At 38.2% G+C, this 19,672-nt stretch overlaps 1 protein-coding gene across 2 annotated transcripts in view; it reads left to right on the top strand.

Moving 5' to 3' along the window:
• The window catches only part of cpsf6 (cleavage and polyadenylation specific factor 6), a 42,127-nt gene extending 22,988 nt beyond the window's left edge, over positions 1 to 19,139 (top strand). Inside the window, exons 9-10 of one of the 2 annotated variants that reach the window (XM_048549602.1) lie at positions 5,491 to 5,690; positions 18,207 to 19,139. In XM_048549602.1, the coding sequence (XP_048405559.1) occupies positions 5,491 to 5,686 (196 nt within the window). In that variant the 3' untranslated portion in view covers positions 5,687 to 5,690; positions 18,207 to 19,139. The other variant, XM_048549603.2, reaches the window with a different exon arrangement.
• Positions 19,140 to 19,672: the final 533 nt, after the last annotated feature.

Genomic DNA, 19,672 nt, shown 5'->3' with positions numbered 1-19,672 from the left:
TTGAGCTTTTCTGTGCTCTGCTAGACAGAATGGTTTGGAAGAGATAACTAGGACAGGAGGGGGCCTTTGATTATATTGCCTGCTTTCCCGATGCAATGAGAAGTATGGGTGGACGGTAGGCTTGTGTGACTGTGTTGTGTTCACAAGTCTCTGTAGTTTCTTATTGTCCTGGGCTGAGTAGTTGCCATACAAAGCTTTTTCCATTAGAAAGTAACAAACAGTATAAGTTAGAACAGATAATAAGTCACTACCTCTGATCAGTAGGCTATTTACTTTTTATAAAAAGCATGTTTTATAAAGGATATAATTTTAAAAAGTAGAAATGTTAGGTTAAACATGGAATCTTGGTTGCCTTACACAGTACTGCAAACATTTTTAGCCTCCGTTGTAGGCATTATTTGGGGAATCTGGGGAAGGTTTAGATGAGATCCTACAGTGTGGAAACAGGCTCTTTGGCCCAACAAGTCCACACTGCCCTTTGCAGCATCCCACCCAGACCCATCCTCCTATAACCCATACACTTGAACACTACAGGCAATTTAGCATGGCCAGTCCACCTCGCCTGCACATCTTTTGGACCGTGGGAGGAGACCGGAGCACCCGGAGGAAGCCCACGCAGACGCGGGGAGGATGTGCAAACTCCTAACAGACAGTTACCCGAGGCTGGAATCGAACCCAGGTCCCTGGTGCTGTGAGGCTGCAGTGCTAACCACTGTGCCACCCCAAAGCGTGACAGAGCCCTGCCAAGTATTCACCATGCCCCTCCCCCTTACTGAGGACCAATGGTCAGCCCTCAGTAAGGGGCTCACCTTTGTCCCCCTCCACCCACTACCCATGCATTGATGAATATAACTCTCATCTAAATATTGAGCATTTTTTCCACGCTTATTTATTTAATCATGAAACTAACCCTCCCCCTACTGACCCTTTTTCCCACCTCCAACGCACCCCTTCCTCATGGACGCCACCTCAAGGCCTCTTGCCCTCCCTCGACCTCTTCGCTAATTGTCGTCGAGACATCGATCGCCTCAACCTCTCCTCCCTTCTCGCCCACTCCAACCTCTTCCCCCACAGAACGTGCAGTTCTCCGATCTCTCTGCTCCAATCCCGAACTCATCATTAAACCTGCGGACAAGGGAGCCGCAGTTAGTTGTAGTATGACGCACTGACCTCTATATTACTGAGGCCAAACGCCAACTCTCCGACACCACCACCCACCATCCACTGGATCATGACCCCACCCCCCGGAGCACCAAACCAACCACAACCTCATCACCTTAGGTGACCTCTCACCCACAGCCTCTAACCCAACCTCGCACCGCCCGCTTCTGTCTCCTTCCCAAAATCCACAAACCTGATTGCCCTGGTCGACCCATTGTCTCCGCCTGCTCCTGCCCCACCGAACTCCTCTCCACCTATCTGGATTCCATTTTCTCCCCCTTGATCCAGGAACTCCCTACCTACGTCCGTGACACCACCCACACTCTCCACCTCCTCCAGAACTTAAAATTCCCCGGTCCCCAACACCTCATTTTCACTCTGGACAAGCAGTTCCTATACACCTGCATTCCCCATGCCGATGGCCTAAAAGCTCTCCACTTCTTCCTGTCCCACAGACCTGACCAGCCCCCCTCCACTGACACCCTCGTCCGCTTATCCGAACTCGTTCTCACCCTCAATAACTCGTCATTTAATTCCTCCCACTTCCTACAGACAAAGAGGGTGGCATGGGCCCAAGCTATGCCTGCCTCTTTGTAGGGTACCTGGAGCAATCCCTCTTCCAAAGCTACACTGGCCCTATCCCTCACCTCTTCATCTGTTACATTGATGACTGTTTTGGCGCTGCTTTGTGTTCCCACGAGGAGCTCGAACAGTTTATCCACTTCACCAACACCTTCCACCCCAACATTAAGTTCACCTGGACCATCTGTAATACCTCTCTCTCCTTCCTGGACCCCTCTGTCTCCATCTCCAGTTTCCACCTGGAAACCGATATCTATTTTAAAACCTACCGACTCCCGCAACTACCTGGAATATTCCTACTCTCACCCACCTTCCTGTAAAAATGCCATCCCCTATTCCCAATTACTTCGCCTCCGCCGCATCTGCTCCCGTGATGAGGCATTCCACTCCTGAACATCCCAGATGTCCTTTTTTTTTCAAAACTGCAACTTCCCTCCACGGTAATCAAAAATGCCCTCGACCGTGTTTCCCACAACTCATCCCTCTCACCCCCTATTCGCAATAATAACCAAAACAGAATCCCTCTCGTCCTTACGTACCACCCGATCATCCTCCAACATTTGCAGATGGTGGAATCGGACCCTATCACCAGACATTTTTCCCTCCTACCCCTACGTGTTTTCCGGAGGGACCACTCTCTCCGTAACTCTCTCGTCTGCATCCTGATCCCAGGCCCTAGAAAGACTTCTCACGTCAAACAGATATCCACCTGCACATCTGTTAATGTTACGTACTGTATCCGCTGTTCCTGTTGTGGCCCCCCTTTACATTGGGGAAACCAAACAGAGGCTTGGGGACCGCTTTTCTACGCTCTGTTCGCACCAAACAACTGCACCTCCCAGTGGCGAATCATTTCAATTCTCTCTTCACCACCCCCCCAACCAACTCCTCGGACGACATGTCCATTCTGGGCCTCCTGCTTTGCCACAATGATGCCACCCAAAAGCTGCAGGAGCAGCATCTCATATTTTGCTTGGGAGCCCTGCAGCCCAAGGGTATTAATGTGGACTTCACAAGCTTCAAAATCTCCCCTCCCTTGACCACATGCTAAAACCAGCCCAGCTAGTCCCCACCTCCCTAACCATTCCTCCCACCTCAACACCCACCCCCATCCCCTACCCACTAACCTCATCCAGCGCCACTGACCTGTTCTCTCCTCCCCCCCCCAATAACTCCCCACCTACATTCGCCGTCACTGGCTCTAACCCCACCTCTTCGACTTGTCTGTCTCCTCTCACCCTATCTTCTTCTTTATCCTCTTCTATCCGCCTCCCCCGTCTCCCTATTTATTTAAGAATCACCTTCCCCTCCCCCATTTCTGAAGAAGGGTCCCGACCCGAAACGTCAAGCTTTCCTGCTCCTCTGCTGCTTGGCCTGCTGTGTTCATCCAGCTTCACACCGTGTTATCTCAGATTCTCTAGCATTGGCAGTTCCTACTATCTCAAGGTTTAAAAGCAACGTACTACACTGATGTCGGGCTGTTTTTCTTCAAAATTGACAAGGTGACAACGCTGATGGGAGAGAGAGGCATTGAGGATTACAAAAGCATTTCAGGGGTTAGAAATAGAAGAGTTGCTACGACTTGCAACTCTAATAATTGTCAAAGAAACTGCTTTCATGGAGAATTGTTACCTTGTAAAAACTCATGACAATAAGAAATAGATGAGGTGAATAGCATAAATGAGTTTGAGGAAGAGGAAGGCTTAGATGAAGAAGACTGGAAGGAGAATTTTGTGCAGCATGGATTTATGAAGGCCGATTCGCTATAAAGGCACATAGAAATACAAAGGTGCTTGTCTGAATTGTAGGAAACCTAAGCTTATACAAGAGCATAATTTAATTTTTGGTTTTAGATTTTTGTCTACAAATGTTGAATTCCAGATCCTAATTTAGATGCAAATCAGCCAGGAGAAAATTAACTTTGATGGAATGCTGTGTAATCAGGTTCAGATCATCTGATATTATATAAACAGGTGTTTTTATTTTTTGGAGTTTTGAAGTCTGCTTCTGTGGACCCGAACTGATGTAACTAGGGTCGATATTTCAGTTTAAATATATTGTATAAAAAAATCTGGTCAAGTTGTATTCTGGTAATTTGTGCACAGATCAGTGCCCTTTAGTAGGAGCTAAATTAAACTGGGTGTTCTTTTCTATTTTGCTAGTCAGTATGCCAACTGCTCATCCTTGCCCCAGTTGATGATTAGTGTGTTATTTTATTCCTAGATTCAGACCAGGGAGTAAAAGGTACTCTAGTCTTAAAAAGTAATAGTCATAAGTAGTCATAAGTAATTAGCAACTTGTGCAAAAGTTGTCATTTAAGGATATTGTCCTTCATCAAATAAAGTAAAAGGCATGGCTTAACCATTCATTTTGCACGTCATTCCTAAAGGCTTGGGTATTTTAATTTGGGTTGCTTAGGATTCCTTTTAAGGTTGTGGTTTGAAACGATGTGAGGCTTTTTTGAAAGGTTCCTTCACCTGAAGAAAACTGGAGCATAAAACTGAGATGAGGTTTGTGCAGTTTGAACATGGTAAATTTTTTAACAGAACACAGTGTGAGCAAAAAAAGTTGTTAATTTCTCAGTCAATCCCTCATGCCTGGGTGTTTCATGAATCTCCAGAAAGTAATTTCTTCTTGGGAGAAATATTAATGATTTAGAACATAGAACATAGAACAGTACAGCACAGAACAGGCCCTTCAGCCCACAATGTTGTGCCGACCATTGATCTTCACGTATGCACCCTCAGATTTCTGTGACCATATGCATGTCCAGCAGTCTCTTAAATGACCCCAATGACCTTGCTTCCACAACTGCTGCTGGCAACGCATTCCATGCTCTCACAACTCTCTGTGTAAAGAACCCGCCTCTGACATCCCCGCTATACTTTCCTCCAACCCGCTTAAAACTATGACCCCTCGTGCTAGCCATTTCCTCCTGGGAAATAGTCTCTGGCTATCAACTCTATCTATGCCTCTCATTATCTTGTATACCTCAATTAGGTCCCCTCTCCTCCTCCTTTTCTCCAATGACAAGAGACTGAGCTCAGTCAACCTCTCTTCATAAGATAAGCCCTCCAGTCCAGGCAGCATCCTGGTAAACCTCCTCTGAACCCTCTCCAAAGCATCCACATCTTTCCTATAATAGGGCGACCAGAACTGGACGCAGTATTCCAAGTGCGGTCTAACCAAAGTTTTATAGAGCTGCAACAAGATCTCATGACTCTTAAACTCAATCCCCCTGTTAATGAAAGCCAAAACACCATATGCTTTCTTAACAACCCTGTCCACTTGGGTGGCCATTTTAAGGGATCTATGTATCTGCACACCAAGATCCCTCTGTTCCTCCACACTGCCAAGAATCCTATCCTTAATCCAGTACTCAGCTTTCAAATTCGACCTTCCAAAATGCATCACCTCGCATTTATCCGGGGTGAACTCCATTTCTAAACAGATTTTGATTCTTTCTTGGTGGAAATTCCTGGGATGTTTTTGGAACTTCATCGTATGCATTGTATTATGTGTGGAGCTCAAATGAGAGTGCCTCAGCGTACTGACCTGTTTCTTTAGGTTACAGAGCAAAAGATTTTGGTTGATCACCAGCAGCTGGCAGCAAAAACCTAGAAATAACTCTCTGGATTTGACACTGCTATTGGTATAATTTAGCCACTTAACCTGTCTAACCAGGCAAAACAATGAATTCAATGCAACTTCTTAACTAACTCTGATTTTTTTTTAAACTCATCTTAGGAAACGTGAACGTTCACGGGAGAGGGACCACAGTAGATCAAGAGAGAAAAGCAGACGTCATAAAGAGCGCTCACGAAGCCGTGACCGACATGATGATTATTACCGTGAAAGAAGTAGAGAGCGGGAAAGGCATCGTGATCGTGAACGAGACAGAGACAGAGAGAGAGACAGAGAGCGAGAGTATCGTCACCGTTAAATAGGTGGGTTTCTTTGTTCATTTTTTAACTGTAAAATTATGTTTTATATATTTGCCTATTTTACAAACAGATTTAAGATTCTTCAGTTTGGTGAAGTAGCATTCGATTGGGACCTTAAGTTGTACAGAACCTGTTAAGTACAGTCAGATAAGTCTTAATTTTGGTAAGTATTCTTAAATTTTTGCCAGAGATGTGTTCGTGTCGAATTTGTTGAGAATTGTAATTTAATTACTTCATTTTAACACTTTTTAATTTCCAGATTGAAGCATTGCTTTACATGTAAGAATTCAAATTTTTAGGCATCTATTTATTTTTGATTTCTGTTGCAGTTTAGTGTTTTCTCTCCAACCACATGTTGCAAGTTATTTGTAGAAGTAGTTATCAAACTACATTGGTAGGTCTTTGGGTAGTATAAAGTTACACTTCAAATTGTATTTTACATTCTTTATTCCCCACTGTCTTTTTCTTTCTGTGTCTTCAGCACAAATGCTGTGGAACACTTACTAATTTAAAAAAAAGTTCAATGCCAGTGTCACAGATGCAGAAATGCTGGCTTTTTACAAAGCTCCCTCTTGTCCCCATCCATCAAGGTTTACATTATTTAATAGCTTTCCATTTGGATTTTTAAGTTTTTACTTAGCCATTTGTATTTATGTCAATTTTCGTTTTAAGCAAGTGAGATTCCTGGGCAAGTGAAAGTGATTCTGATATAAACTGAACAGCTTTCCAGAAGTAAGTTTTAATACTTAAAGAATAGAGAAGTAAATTTTTCAGATGTGTACAAGTAATTTTGCCATTTGTGTTTTGAGGGTGGAGTAGGCATTAATTTTAAGTTTCTTTTGTGTAACCATGTGATGGTTTGTATAGTTGGAATGGGGCTCTGCTACTTATTCTTCCAATTGAGAAGCAAATTTTTACAGCCATCTAACACTCAAAACTTCAGCATTTTTTAATTGCTAGATTTACTGACTGGGTGTGTCTCTAAGTAATTGGCGACAGTGATTAATCCTGGGCCATCGAGGATACGAAGCAGCAAAGTTGAAATACCCCACAAGATTTGCAAGAGACCAGGACATCCAGAATAAAAGTCAAATATTATGACAGCATTTATAAAATGCCTCATAATAAATTACCTGGCAGTCCTTGTGGCATTGGATGGTGCTTCAGACAGGAAAAACTTATTTGAAGCATTTAGAGTTTTCTGGCACACTTTCTGGAAAAAAAAACATACACCTTGAATCCTGTACTTGAGTATTGGCTGTCAGAAATGTATTTTACCTCAAAGAAGCTTTCACCACCCCCCCCCCCCCCATGTTGTTTTATAGTTTGACCTTTCAAGTTTGCTGCAGCCGTGTGGATAAATGTTCAATTTAAAGCTTTTCATTCTTTTACACTTAGTGTAAATAGAGTTTCCAAATTATGCTAATCCTGCATAATTACCTTGGATTAATTTTCAAAATGGAACATGTGCAATTTGTTAATACCTCATTCTGCATCTTTTTGCCAGGGTTTTTGTCTTTCTTTGAATAAACAATTCATTGAAGTCTTGACTTGAGTATAAATTATGCCATAACTTTGTATTTGTGGCATTTTTTTAGCTTTTGGAGTTATCCCATAATGACAAAGCAAGGGGAGTATTTTTATGAAGAGTGTTGAAATAAAGAAATCCTCCGGTGATGTTTTGTGATCTAGTCTTCATGTATCATGTACAGAAAAACTGCAAAGTAACAAGTTGGTTGACATTATTATTTTTTCCCCCGCAGGTAAATAGTCTAATTACAATTGTGGGCTATTTTAATTTTAATTTTTTTTGTCCAAGTTTATGCACAGCTCGCTCAGAAATTAAATGCAAATCTTTGCCTTTTCGACTTGCACTTTTTAAAGCTCTGATAGTCCATAATGTTATTTAGAGAGATTTAGGAGAATTTTCTGACTCCAGCCACTAGTATTTGTACAAGTATTCTAAGTTTAAGGTGTTTGGCCTTCCATCTAGTTTTGGTAGGTGGGCATATTTGTAGAAATTTTTTATTCTAGTTTTGAATTTGAGGGTACCTGATTACAGGTCATGCCATGGATGTTTTAATACTTGTTTTTATGGTTTCTTTCATGAGATCTTTTAAAAAGACCCATGCCAGGGAAAGCTAGTCATTTTTATACTGTTGGTACATAAAGTTCTGTTTTTACCCTCTTTAAATCTCGTGAATTTGAAGTGGTTTTTTTGCAAATTGTTTGTATTATAAATTTGTACGATAAGTTATGTGTGTCTGTGGTGTGCTGATACACTTTACATAATGAAATCTGAAAGCAGCCCTAATATTGCTGCATTGAAGATTCATTCAGCCTTTCTTTTGAGGTATTGCAGCTACCAAGTTCATGAGACTAATAGTAGTAAATTAGTCATAAAGACATTGCTGAATATCAACACGCATCCTCAGTCACTCTTGTTCCAACAGAATTGAATATTGCTTAGTACTAAGAACGTTTTGGATTTACAGATTCTAAAGTGAGGCGTTTTAGGAACTTGAGTTGTGAATTGTATTGCTTAAGCCTACTACCCTTGTTTAGATGAGGTCAATACTGTAGTTGTGCTGCAAGCTTTACGTGTTAAATTTATGTCTGATATTTCCAGTTACTGGAACTAAATCATATTTATTGTAGCCATAGGGAGGTCTGTCCTAAACTCTGTGGACAGAGGGGAATAGATAGAGAAACCAAACAACTTTATCATACATTTTCATTCAGGTAGATTTGGCTTTTAAATATTTTTGATCACTATTCCTTAATTGGACTGTTCTCCTCCTGCCTCTTCAGTTCCGTCTCGAATTGAATACCTGATTCTGGAGATAATTTCTATAAGTGTAAACAGGTTTCAAAATTTCAAGTTCTCTGTAGTTTGAGAGAAGAATTGTTAGACTCTGATATTTGTGTACTGTTGAAGCCTGGTTGAATTGAGATTTTTTTCATCTGACAGTACATTCCCTAAATTGTGTCTCTCTAAGAATGTCTGTAGTCTTCAACAGTGTTCAACATGTATAATATAAAAAAAACAAGCTGTTCATGCACAAAAGGCACTGGATTGGGTTTTTTTGTCCTTCAGTATAACTACTACAAGTCAATGTAGTCATGATTTTTAATAATGTTGAATTCAGTTACCACAAGTTGTCTCAGCTTCATTTTTTTGTGCATGCTTCCACTACATGTAAACTGCTTGTAATACAAATTCATGTACCTAAATTGCACAGTATATTCTTGAACAATCTCTCGAGTTAAATGGTAAAAGTCACTGGAAGTGTGAAGTTTAATGACATTAAATTAATTAAACTTTATGCTATTATTTTGGCTAATATGATCTATCTGGCATCTTGAATTCATGTGACTTGAGAGTCAATTGGTCGGGTGCAGAGAGGCTCTGTCAGGATGGTGAGTTCATCTTCTGTAAATGATGTAGAAAGATGGTTCAAACGTTCATTGAACATATGCAATTGAAGCTGTATAAACTTCTTCAAGAATTTCCCATTTGCCAGCAACTTTTTAGATAAACATTAATGACTAACGTTCAAGTCCAATCTCACGTGAGTTTGTAAAGTTTCACTAAACTTCTTGAACAGTTTGGTGCACATGAAACATTTTTAAAAAATCTAACTTTCAAGGTGATACACAAACACTTTTGTGTTGTGATGACATTTGGGTGGTGTTTGGCACCTGTGACTGAGACTGATCTGTAAAACTGTTTACCTTGTATGAAAGGTCAAATCAGATGGTCTGTATTTTTCCTTGAAAGTGAATGTATATTTATGTAAATTGTGCTCTGAACTCTAAGCTTTTAAATGAGATATTTTATATTGGTTACTGGTATTTCTCAGCTTCTCACTTTTTTAAAGAATTTTCCCTTGAGTTTCCAATGGAGAAAAATTCAAGTTACTCTTATCCCACAATGAAAAGTTGGCCATGACTGGTACCTAGCAAAAGGCTAACAATTTAATCCTCACTAATTTTTAATTTCAAAATAAAATTAGTTGATGTTGGTTAAGAACCTTGAATTGTTTTAAGTAAAGTTATAAATGCTTCAAAATATATTCCAGTGAGATGTCCCAATTTTAAATGAATTCTATGTTGCACCTTTCACTATTTGCATGTGTCAACATTCCCCGCAAATTTAGGAAATGTGTCTGGTGTTTTTTTTATTTTTTTTTGTTTTGTAAAATGGTAGCTCCTGTAGTGCTGCTTGTCATTTCACAGTTGCAGAAAATTTCTATTTCATCTTTATAAGCCACTTAGGGATATAATGCCTTAATATAGTGAATAAAGTATTGTTAATGGTTGTCTTGTATACAAAAATTTAGGCTACAAATTGCATGAGGAATTATCCACAGTCATCAAAACCAGGGACTTGTACAAATTACTCTATTGTAAAAGTTTTGTATATTGTGTAAATGCTGTAAAATGCTGGCTTTGTTACCTGTATAAATACAACTTTAAGCGTAACTGTGCATGGGTGTGCAAAATTGCTTTGTAATATAATTCGAATGTGATCTCAAGTTAAAATACCTTTAATAATCCCTATATTTCAAAATTCTAAATACCAAATCAATTGTTTTGTGCCATTTCTCATTGTGTCTTTATTATTGATTTCCTAATTATATCTGTGGATTGTGAATGTTTTGACCTTTAAAGCTTTAATGGTTGCACTGATTAGATCCTTTTGGTGGAATAGAAATTATGTGCATTGTTTTGTGACCCATATTTGAATTCAGCTTCAGCCCTATTTCTTTTAAATGGCTTTAATCATCGGAATTCTGTAATTCCCAAATGAAAACCAAGTGCTGGAGAAATTCAGGACTGGCAGCATCTGTGAAGAGAGAAGCAGTTAACATATTTGCGAGAGGCATGACTTTTCTTTTGAATCATTTGGTTTCAAAATGGTAACTCTTCCACTGTCCACAGAGGCTGCTGGAGCAACTGGATTTTTCCAACACTACTATTTTTTTGATCTTTAGACCTCCATCATTTGCAGTATTTTGCTTTTACTCTCTCTTTCCCAAACCTGTCTCCTGGATAGATTGCCCAGAAAATGGGCTTAACTTTCTCTATTGGCTGTTCTTCCCTAAAGAAATTAATGCATTCTGCTTTCTTTACAAGATTCAACAACTCTTAAAATGTTATACATCACCGCAAAATAGTAGTATAGAAAACATCCATAGATGTTAAATCTTGAATAAATGCACTATGATATCTTTTTATAGAGCATTTCAGTATTCATGTGCCTTAGAGATTTGTCTGTAAAGAAGTTTTGTTGTTAAAGCTGGTCAGCTAAAAATTTTCATTTTCAAGCTTTTTTGAAATTTCTTTTTCAATATTGGTAGTACCGATATAATCACCATGAGACATTATTTCCCATCTGGAGATCTTGGTACGTGGATTTGCCTTAATAGAGAACTTAATAAAATTACTGCAAGATTTTTTTTTAACATGTCGGTTTATTCATTTAATGTGTTCAACACATTGCACCACAAAGCCATCTCCAAGGACTTATTGCTCCAGCATGCATTAAGATTACACTAAAAAATTGTCAAGTGTATGTACTAAGAGTTAAAATGTTTAGTCTGAGTAGATTTGTAATATTTAATATTCTCCCTATCGCACAAGTTTATGTAGACTTTAATACTGCTAGGTATTATTTGTCACATAGCAAATAATAGACACTAGCTATCCTTAATGTTGGGATAAATGGATTTAATGTTAGTGCCATAATTCTTCTATAATTAGTATGTGAATGTGCATAAGGTTTATAGATGAACACAATTCAGTCTTTGCCTGTCTGTTACCACAGTTGTGGGTCATGCACCGTAAGAAGATCTTTGTAATAGGATTTTTGTCTACACTTGGCTTACATTTCAATATCAACTGAAATGAGCTATACACTGCAGACAAACCGACTAATCTTAAAACACTAGAATGCAGTTTTGTGACTGTCAAAACTACTGGCTCTTTGAGTGCCAAGTCATTTTTCCTGTAATTCTACAGATAGTTTGTCATAATTATCACATTTCTGTCTTAAGCCATGGTGAACCTGCCTCCAGTACACTTGGGCGCATTTCAGATGCTAACCACCCATTGTTTGCAAATAATTTTTTTATCTCTTCACCTTTTGTTTTGCCACTCCCTTTAAATTGCTGTTTTCTGGTTTTCAGTGTTTCCAGTATTGGGAACAGTTTCTCCCTGTCTGTTTTGTCTAGACTCCTCGTGAATTTGAACACAATCTAATTCTATCTCTTGCTGTATAAAGAGGAAACATTAGGCTGGAATCAGATCTGATGTTACTAGGTAAGGAAGGATGGAAATTGTGCAGGCAGTGGATGCAATCTTCTAGTGATCCTGCTGCCAGATGACTGGATAATTGCAAATGTTAGTACCTACTGTAGGGCAGTATGGTGGCTTGGTAGTTAGCTCTGCTGCCTCACAACGCCGGGGACCCGGGTTTGATTCCAGCCTTGGGCGACTGTGTGGAGTGTGCACATTGTCCCTGTGTCTGTGGGTTTCCTTTTGGGTGCTCCAGTTTCCTCCCTCAGGCCAAAGATGTGCAGGCTAGGTTGATTGGCCATGCTAAATTGCCCCAGTGTCTAAGCTGTGAAATGCAGGGATCAGGTAGGGGGTGGGTTGGTGTGGACTTGATGGGCTGAACGGCCTCCTTCCACAGTGTGGATTCTGTGATGGTCCAGAAATCATGCAAAACTAAACATGGCAACTACAAAGCATTGATTTTAACTTTTGGGATCTCTATGGCTGGAAAGCATTTAATGATCAAAACAAAATTAACAGTCACTTGAAAATAATTGATTTATTCAACAGAGCCAGAAAAGATTTTTGAACGACAAATCCTATTAGAGTTTGTAAAGGTTAAAATTAAATAGGTTTGATGTAGTGTAATGGATTTCAGAAAGGGGTGTAAGTCATCACTCGGTTTTAGCAAAGTTCACACCCATGGAACATATGGAAAGTAACAGTTGTACAAAAGGATGCTTAATGACAGGAAACCGAAGTGGTGAATGGTTGTTTTCTGAAGAGGATCACTGCCTGTGTGTAAGGGTCCGTTGGGACCATTGCTATCGCCTTCATTCTTATTAGTGACGTGGATGTGGGTGTGCAGAGCATAATTTCAAATTTTCATAATTATTCTCAGAACTCATGTCTTACACAGACTTGCATTTTAAGAGTTTTCGTGTATAAATGAAATCAAAAACATTGTTTTGGAGGGGTTGGTTGGAGGACCAGGGGAGACACTGCGGCATGATTATTACGTGCCCAAAATGTATTGCAAAATTTCACTGGAATTGGCTGTGTATTTCTGCCATATTTATGTTATCTTCTAAATAACTGTTTCAAATAGAAAAGGCATATTTAATATAAAGTATTTACATATGTTTGGCAATGTTTTGAATTTAGAAACCTTGGCTTTGTTGCTGGCAATTCATTTTTACATTTCATATGAAGTTGAATCCGTGTGTAATGTTGTTAAAAATATCCCCAAAAAGCAGAAGGTTTAGTATCTGCATTGGGTACAGCACTTTTTTGGGGGGGGGGAAAAGACTTTTTGACCTTTTTTACCATTAAAGCAAATTCAGACTCTCTCTGTAGGGAACACCTAAACTTCCCATTGTGACAACAGCATTGCGTGTGTGCATCTTTCACTACAATTAAATTTCAATAGAGAATGACTACAGAAAGCAACAACACGGGGAATTGGCTGTCCCCATGCATAAATCACAAAAAAACTAGCATCCAATTTCTAGTGGGTGTTGGCAAATGCAAATGGACTGTTGATGTATATTTCAAAGGCAATGTATAAAAGTAGGGAAATCTTGCTAGAACTATACAAGACACAAAGTTCTCTGCGCCTCAAGCACTGGACAGGTAAGATCTCCATTATTTAACAAAAAAATGTGCTAGTCTTCGAGGAAATTCAGAGGGGCCACTAGATTGGTCCAGAGTATGGAGGAATTCTCTTGAGAGGTTGAGTGGGTTGGATCTATACTCATTCAAATTTAGAAGAGTTGGCGGTCATGTTATTGGAACATAGAAGATTCTTAGGGGACTTGATCAGGTAGGTTCAGAAAGGTAGTTTCTCTTTTATTGGAGCCTAAGATCACAGCCATGCCTTTGAATTAGTGTTCATGCAGGATAAGTAAGGAGGGAGTTCTTCTGAGGGCGCTGAGTCAGTAGAATTCCTTACTGGAGGAGACTGTTATTAAGAATATTCGAGGCAGAGGCATGTTTTCAATCAGTAAAGGAATAGAGGGTTATGGAGAAATGGCAGGGAAATAGAGTTGCTGATTATCATATCAACCATGATCTCATTGAATCACAACATACATTTGTTTCTAATTACCAATAGCCCAACTGCTATGTACACTGTTATAAGTTGTCATTATGTGCATAATCAGATGTCACAAGCTGTCTTTTAGATAGCATTCTGTGTTGTTTCACTGAGTAATCTTCATTCCTTTGCAGGTTTGTGAGCTTATTTGCATATTGTTTTCTGATGATTATAGTTTGTTTAGTTTTGGTCTTGCTGATGACAGAAATAGCTTATTGCAATAAGGCAACAGGTGTCTAAATAAAATGTCCACGCACCAAGCCATGTTTTAAACTACATATTTTTGAGTGCTTTTAGAGTCTTGTGAAATAAACTATTTGTAACCCATTGCCAGCTTGTGTGTAAATTAGTTGAGTGCAGAGTAGGCACAAGAATAATCTCGCCACTCTCTTAATTTAGGGCCTTAAATGCCCTTTGCATATGACCTAAATCAGTGCAGCCCAAACTTTCTGTTCCAAGTGTCACCTGATTTTACCATATCTGACTTCAGGCCCTGAAATGAGAGGACTGGAGGACCTGTTGAATGGTGCGGGCTTCTGTTTTTTTTCTATTCGAGGGGGAGGGGTGTATTATCAGATTCAGTCGTCGCTGGCTCTTTCCTTCCCGTCTCAAGCGAGCTCCTCTTTGTCGTTCTTACTTTATGTCTGTGTCTTCCTTCCCTGTACTCTGTTCTTGTCTTTTGTCTCTCTTCCATCCTCACCCCCTCCCAAAAAATGCACCTAAAGGGGGTTGTTAAAATGGAAAATCATGTTTTTGCTGCAACAGTTCGGTCTCAATTTATTAGGCCATAGTCACTAACACAAAAAGAAAACAAGAATTGAAGCTTTTGGGAATCCATGCCTAAATAAATAAAACAACCGAATGTAAAGCAGAGGAAATGTTTTGTGATGTCATTTCTAAGTTGTATTTATTTCTATACAACAGCATTGATGTTACCTAAACTGTTGCACTAAAGTATTTGTGAAATAAGTTTGCTGAATTATAAATATAAAAAACTGCATTGACATGCCATAATTCTAGCTCTTAACACGACCTAACACAGAGGACTGTCTAATCCTGTTTAGAAGATTTTGACAAAATAGACCTTATGATTTCCAATATATTTTCTTCTTCAACATATTGTTATTTCTCAATTTTAATTACTTGATTACAACTAAAGACAGTAAGTGGATCATAATGCCACTCTGGTGAACTTTAACAATTTGCATGTCATCTAAGCGTCCACTATCGGTATCAAAAATGTTTTGATTTCTGTAAGCGAAGAACCTTACAAATGGTATGTAATCAGTTACTGCTGGTGTGTCAAGTTGGTGAGGAATGTGGGAAATAGGAATAAGCTGCTTGTGTTCTGTAGCCTGCTCTACTATTCAGTTAGGTCTTGGTTGATCTGCAACCTGTCTTTTGCCCATGTATTGGCCCCATTTCATTCAAGGTTTTGTAATATCTGAAAACTATTGATCTTAAGTGTCATAAATTCATTCCCTAATCTCCACAGCCCTTCTTGATAGAAAATTCCAAACATTCACCAACATCTGAAAAAAGGAATTTCTTCTCATCTTGCCCCTAGAAGGCTGTCATAGTCTCTGTCTCCCAATTACACACACTCTCTCTTCCTTTACACTACTAGCCTTCCCTCCCCAGCCTGACAAATATAGGAAAGCATCCTTCCTTCATCTGCCCTGTCAAGCTCTAAGAATTTTCTGTCAGGCTACAGTTAATTTGAGTTGGCCTTAACGCAAGGTTTCCTTTTGCACATATAGATTGTAAACAGTTTTTGGCCTAAAGGTTTAAGAAATAAATTAGTTCAGTGGAATTACAAAAGCATGTTGGCTTTATTCAAAGTGGCGAACAAACTTGAATCATCAGGACCTCCAAGACTCCTTGTTACTTCTGCCCATATTTTAAAGATCTGCTTTTACAGTAGGTTTAACATTGCAGTGGTACTGATTTGTCTGTTAAATTACAGTAAATTTTAGACATTTTAAATGTATGCTTCACTTCAGTCACTCACAGGCAAAGCAAGTAGAAGCTTTTTATTTATCCTTTGAATCTGCAAATAGCAGTGAAAGCTTCAGTGGAGCTTTGGATTATGATCAGTGATTACAATCAATCCTCAGTGGATCAACTGAAGGTATTTCTAGATGTTGTTATGGAGATAGTAGGAACTGCTGATGTTGAAGAATCTGAGATAACGAGGTGTAGAACTGGATGAACACAGTGGGCCAAGCAGGGAAGCTGATGTTTTGCATGTAGACCCTATTTCTAGATAGGGCCACTGTCTTCTATTGTATTAGCATACCACTGAAAATGTTTTAAGTATGAGATTTATTTAGTGAGTTAGTATGTTGCAATGTTACAATTATTTTTAAATTAGTATCTCACAATGTCATAATTAGGTGAGAAGTCTAATGGATTCATAAATGCTTGGACCTTAAATGCACAAGGAGTCACAGTTGTTTAATGTCTGTAAAGGTATTACCTCTATAGAAGTTTCACTGTCTACTACTTTTACACAAGAATTATATTTAGTTTTAACTGTAGCATTAAACACTTTTCATTTAAGTAGTCTTTTTAATTTAAATTTAGTCATAATATTACTTCAGCATTTAAGACTGTGTATCTCAAAGTTAATCCATGTTGGTGCAATTTGGACAATCTGTTTTTGGGTTTGCCTGATGGAGATCAGTTACATGCGGCCTTGGGGAAATGTTGTCTCATGGAGATTGTGAAATATGGTTTCAATTTCATTGAGTGTAAAACTTTATTCTTCGTCAGAGATGTGGGTCAGATTGTTGCTAAACTAGTGTGCTAACATGTGGCATTGCAACATTTCTCAATTACTACAATTGGTTCACTTTATAAGATTGTTTTGCTGTTTAATAGACTGCTATAATTTGTTTCAACTAAGCATTGAAATAAATATAATCAGTTTTGAATATGCTTGAAATGTAGAAAAGCTGTTGCTTAAGTCACTTATGACATGAATCTTGTGGTAACTTGAGGGGCAAATAGTATGCAGTGACTTTTTTAGTGAATTCATCAGCTAGGTTTGTAGAGCAGTTAATGCAATCATAAGTTATTTTCTCCATCTGCTCTCAAATATTAATCAAGGGTTAATTGCTATCAACATAGTTACTGTAAATACTTTTGAAACAAATAATGAATCTCAGGGCATGGGGAAACCTGTGGCTGCTGCAAAATTTTGTAAAATTATTTTTCGTGTTTTTTAATTCAGAATGAACTTTTAGATGGCATTTTAAGTAGAAGATTGAGAGCTTTAGCTTGAAGCACTGTATATCTGCATGTCTGGTTGTTACACGAGCAAAATCTTTGTTAGTTTTTGTAAGGCCCAATATATTGACTCTTTTCTAGCAAGTACTGTTGATCAATTTATGTTTGAATGAAAATGTTTCATGTTTGAAAGGGAGTATTTCCATATAAATTAGCCCAGTTGTGACCTTTGACATGTATTCAAGTTCCCCTAGGTTTTAGGTTGGTTTTTGTTTTAAAAGATCTGTAAAATTTGATTTCTCATAGCCCCTATTATTTTTGTTCTCAATTTAAATGTGGGTACAAACCGACACAATTCTGCAGTTGTCAAGTAATACACTATGAGCATTCAAAATGTGACTTTTATTTCAATAACATTTCAAGTAAAACTCAGTCAACCACATCTTGGCACTTGTGGACAAATTGTTCCCCATGTTTTCCTGAGTCAGCTGGTGAAAGGTCACAATTGGGGTCAGTTTTGATGCTCAATGTTTTCAAATGAATGAGTGATAGTTAAAAGCTTGAGCTTTTTAAAAAAAAATTTACTTCTAAATGTGACAAACTTCTAACGTGTATAAATTAATTAACTTACTGATGTGTAGCAGTTGGTCTTAATGTATTTTCTGGGCTGTTTGGAATGTGTGGAAAAATACTTCTCAAACTTTTTCTGATGTGCTGAACATGAGTTTAAATTTGTTTCTTTTGATCTGTAGTATTTGCATACTAATAGTGTAAAATTTGTTCAAGGCACCAATATTAAAACAAATGCATGACTTATAATATGTACTTAGTAAAATCAATATGATGGTGTAAAGTATGTACAAACGTAGTCAGGGAAGAACAAAATCTACATCATGAATTTTGACACATTACAGCTGTCTGAAGAGAAACGTCTCCAGCTAAAAGAAACAACAAAGGCTCTTCACAGAAAGGACTGCCCTTTATCCATCTGTTGGAATTTCATGGTTGAACAGGAATTCTCAGGCTACGTGGTTAAACGGAGCAACAGTAACGAATAAAGCAAATCCACTGTAATGGTAACTGATTGCTCTACATTTTTTTTATGTTGCTTGATTAACCATTTTATTTGGACACAACCTGTGACTTAAAAGTTACTAAAAGCTTTGGCAACTCTTCATATTCTAAGCGTTAGAAGTACCTGACATGTAAACAATTAAAAGTCGTTAGCTTCACTGTTTTTATAGTTCTTTCATCTTGTTACCAAAATTGTTACAAAAATATTAATGTTCAAATAATGACTGTAAGCAGCTCAGTTTCAGTTTATCAAAATAGATGTACCATTAGTGTTGTAATAAACTGTTAAATGGAGCCTACAGTTGTGTAGATTATGCAAGTTTTCAAATTCAGTTTGATGTTGAATCCTTTTGAAGGCTGTATGTTTGTGTTTTAATTTGATAAATTTCAATATGTGTAATTTGCCTCAGTTAGTTTGGAGCTTGTGTTAGTCAACCTTCCATTGTAGTTTTAATGCAGAAGCATCTTGATAAAAATCCAGATGTGGTTGATTGGGGACTTTTTTAACACATTGACTGCGTGTCTTGGAATTAAAAATAATTCAGCAATATAATCTGTGACTGCTTGTGTAGAAGAAAGCATTTTTCCTATTTTGTATGTCAAAGCATACTGTGTTGGACATGAAATTCTGATTTTAGTGAGGATTTTTTTTCCTAAATCCTGTGCTAATTGTTTTTATCTGCCTCTGCTACCTCAACTGGGGAGAGGATTGGTTTACTTAAATGTACAGCAGTTGCATTGTATTTCAATACAGACTATTTGGGACTGCCAAATACTACTTTTTTTTTGAACTAAATGAAGACAGTACGAACAACCTGAATATAGAAGTAGAAGCCCGTGTTCTAAGATTTTGTTATAGTAATTGAAACTGAAAGCTCTGTATATGTTTTCATTTTGTCTTGAGTTTGAATCTGAAAACCACCAAAATCTCTACACACTGCATTTTACTTTGAACAGATTTCTAGCTTGTTTAGAAGATGCAGCTAATGTCAAGTATTTTCTATGGCCTTAGTTTCTGAAAATTAGCTAAAAAGGTGTCTAAAAACATATATGGTGAAAAGGGCAGTTCGTGTAGATTAACTTTTGATGGTTTTAATATACTTGTACAAAACCAGAACAAAACAAGGATAGCACAGTTTCAACTGTCTGTATATTAGAACTATTTTTGCACTGAAAAGTTTTTAAATGTTGAAATGTGAAAGTCTAACACTGGGCAAATACAAAATGTGAAACTTTTTTAAAAAAAAATAATGCTTTGGGGCTGGGTTATGATCAGTCTTAAGCACATTCGTCAGTTGCAAAATGG

This window comes from Stegostoma tigrinum, chromosome 18, assembly GCF_030684315.1.
Source record: "Stegostoma tigrinum isolate sSteTig4 chromosome 18, sSteTig4.hap1, whole genome shotgun sequence".
Taxonomy (NCBI): domain Eukaryota; kingdom Metazoa; phylum Chordata; class Chondrichthyes; order Orectolobiformes; family Stegostomatidae; genus Stegostoma; species Stegostoma tigrinum.
This window is presented reverse-complemented; position numbering and strand designations above follow the sequence as displayed.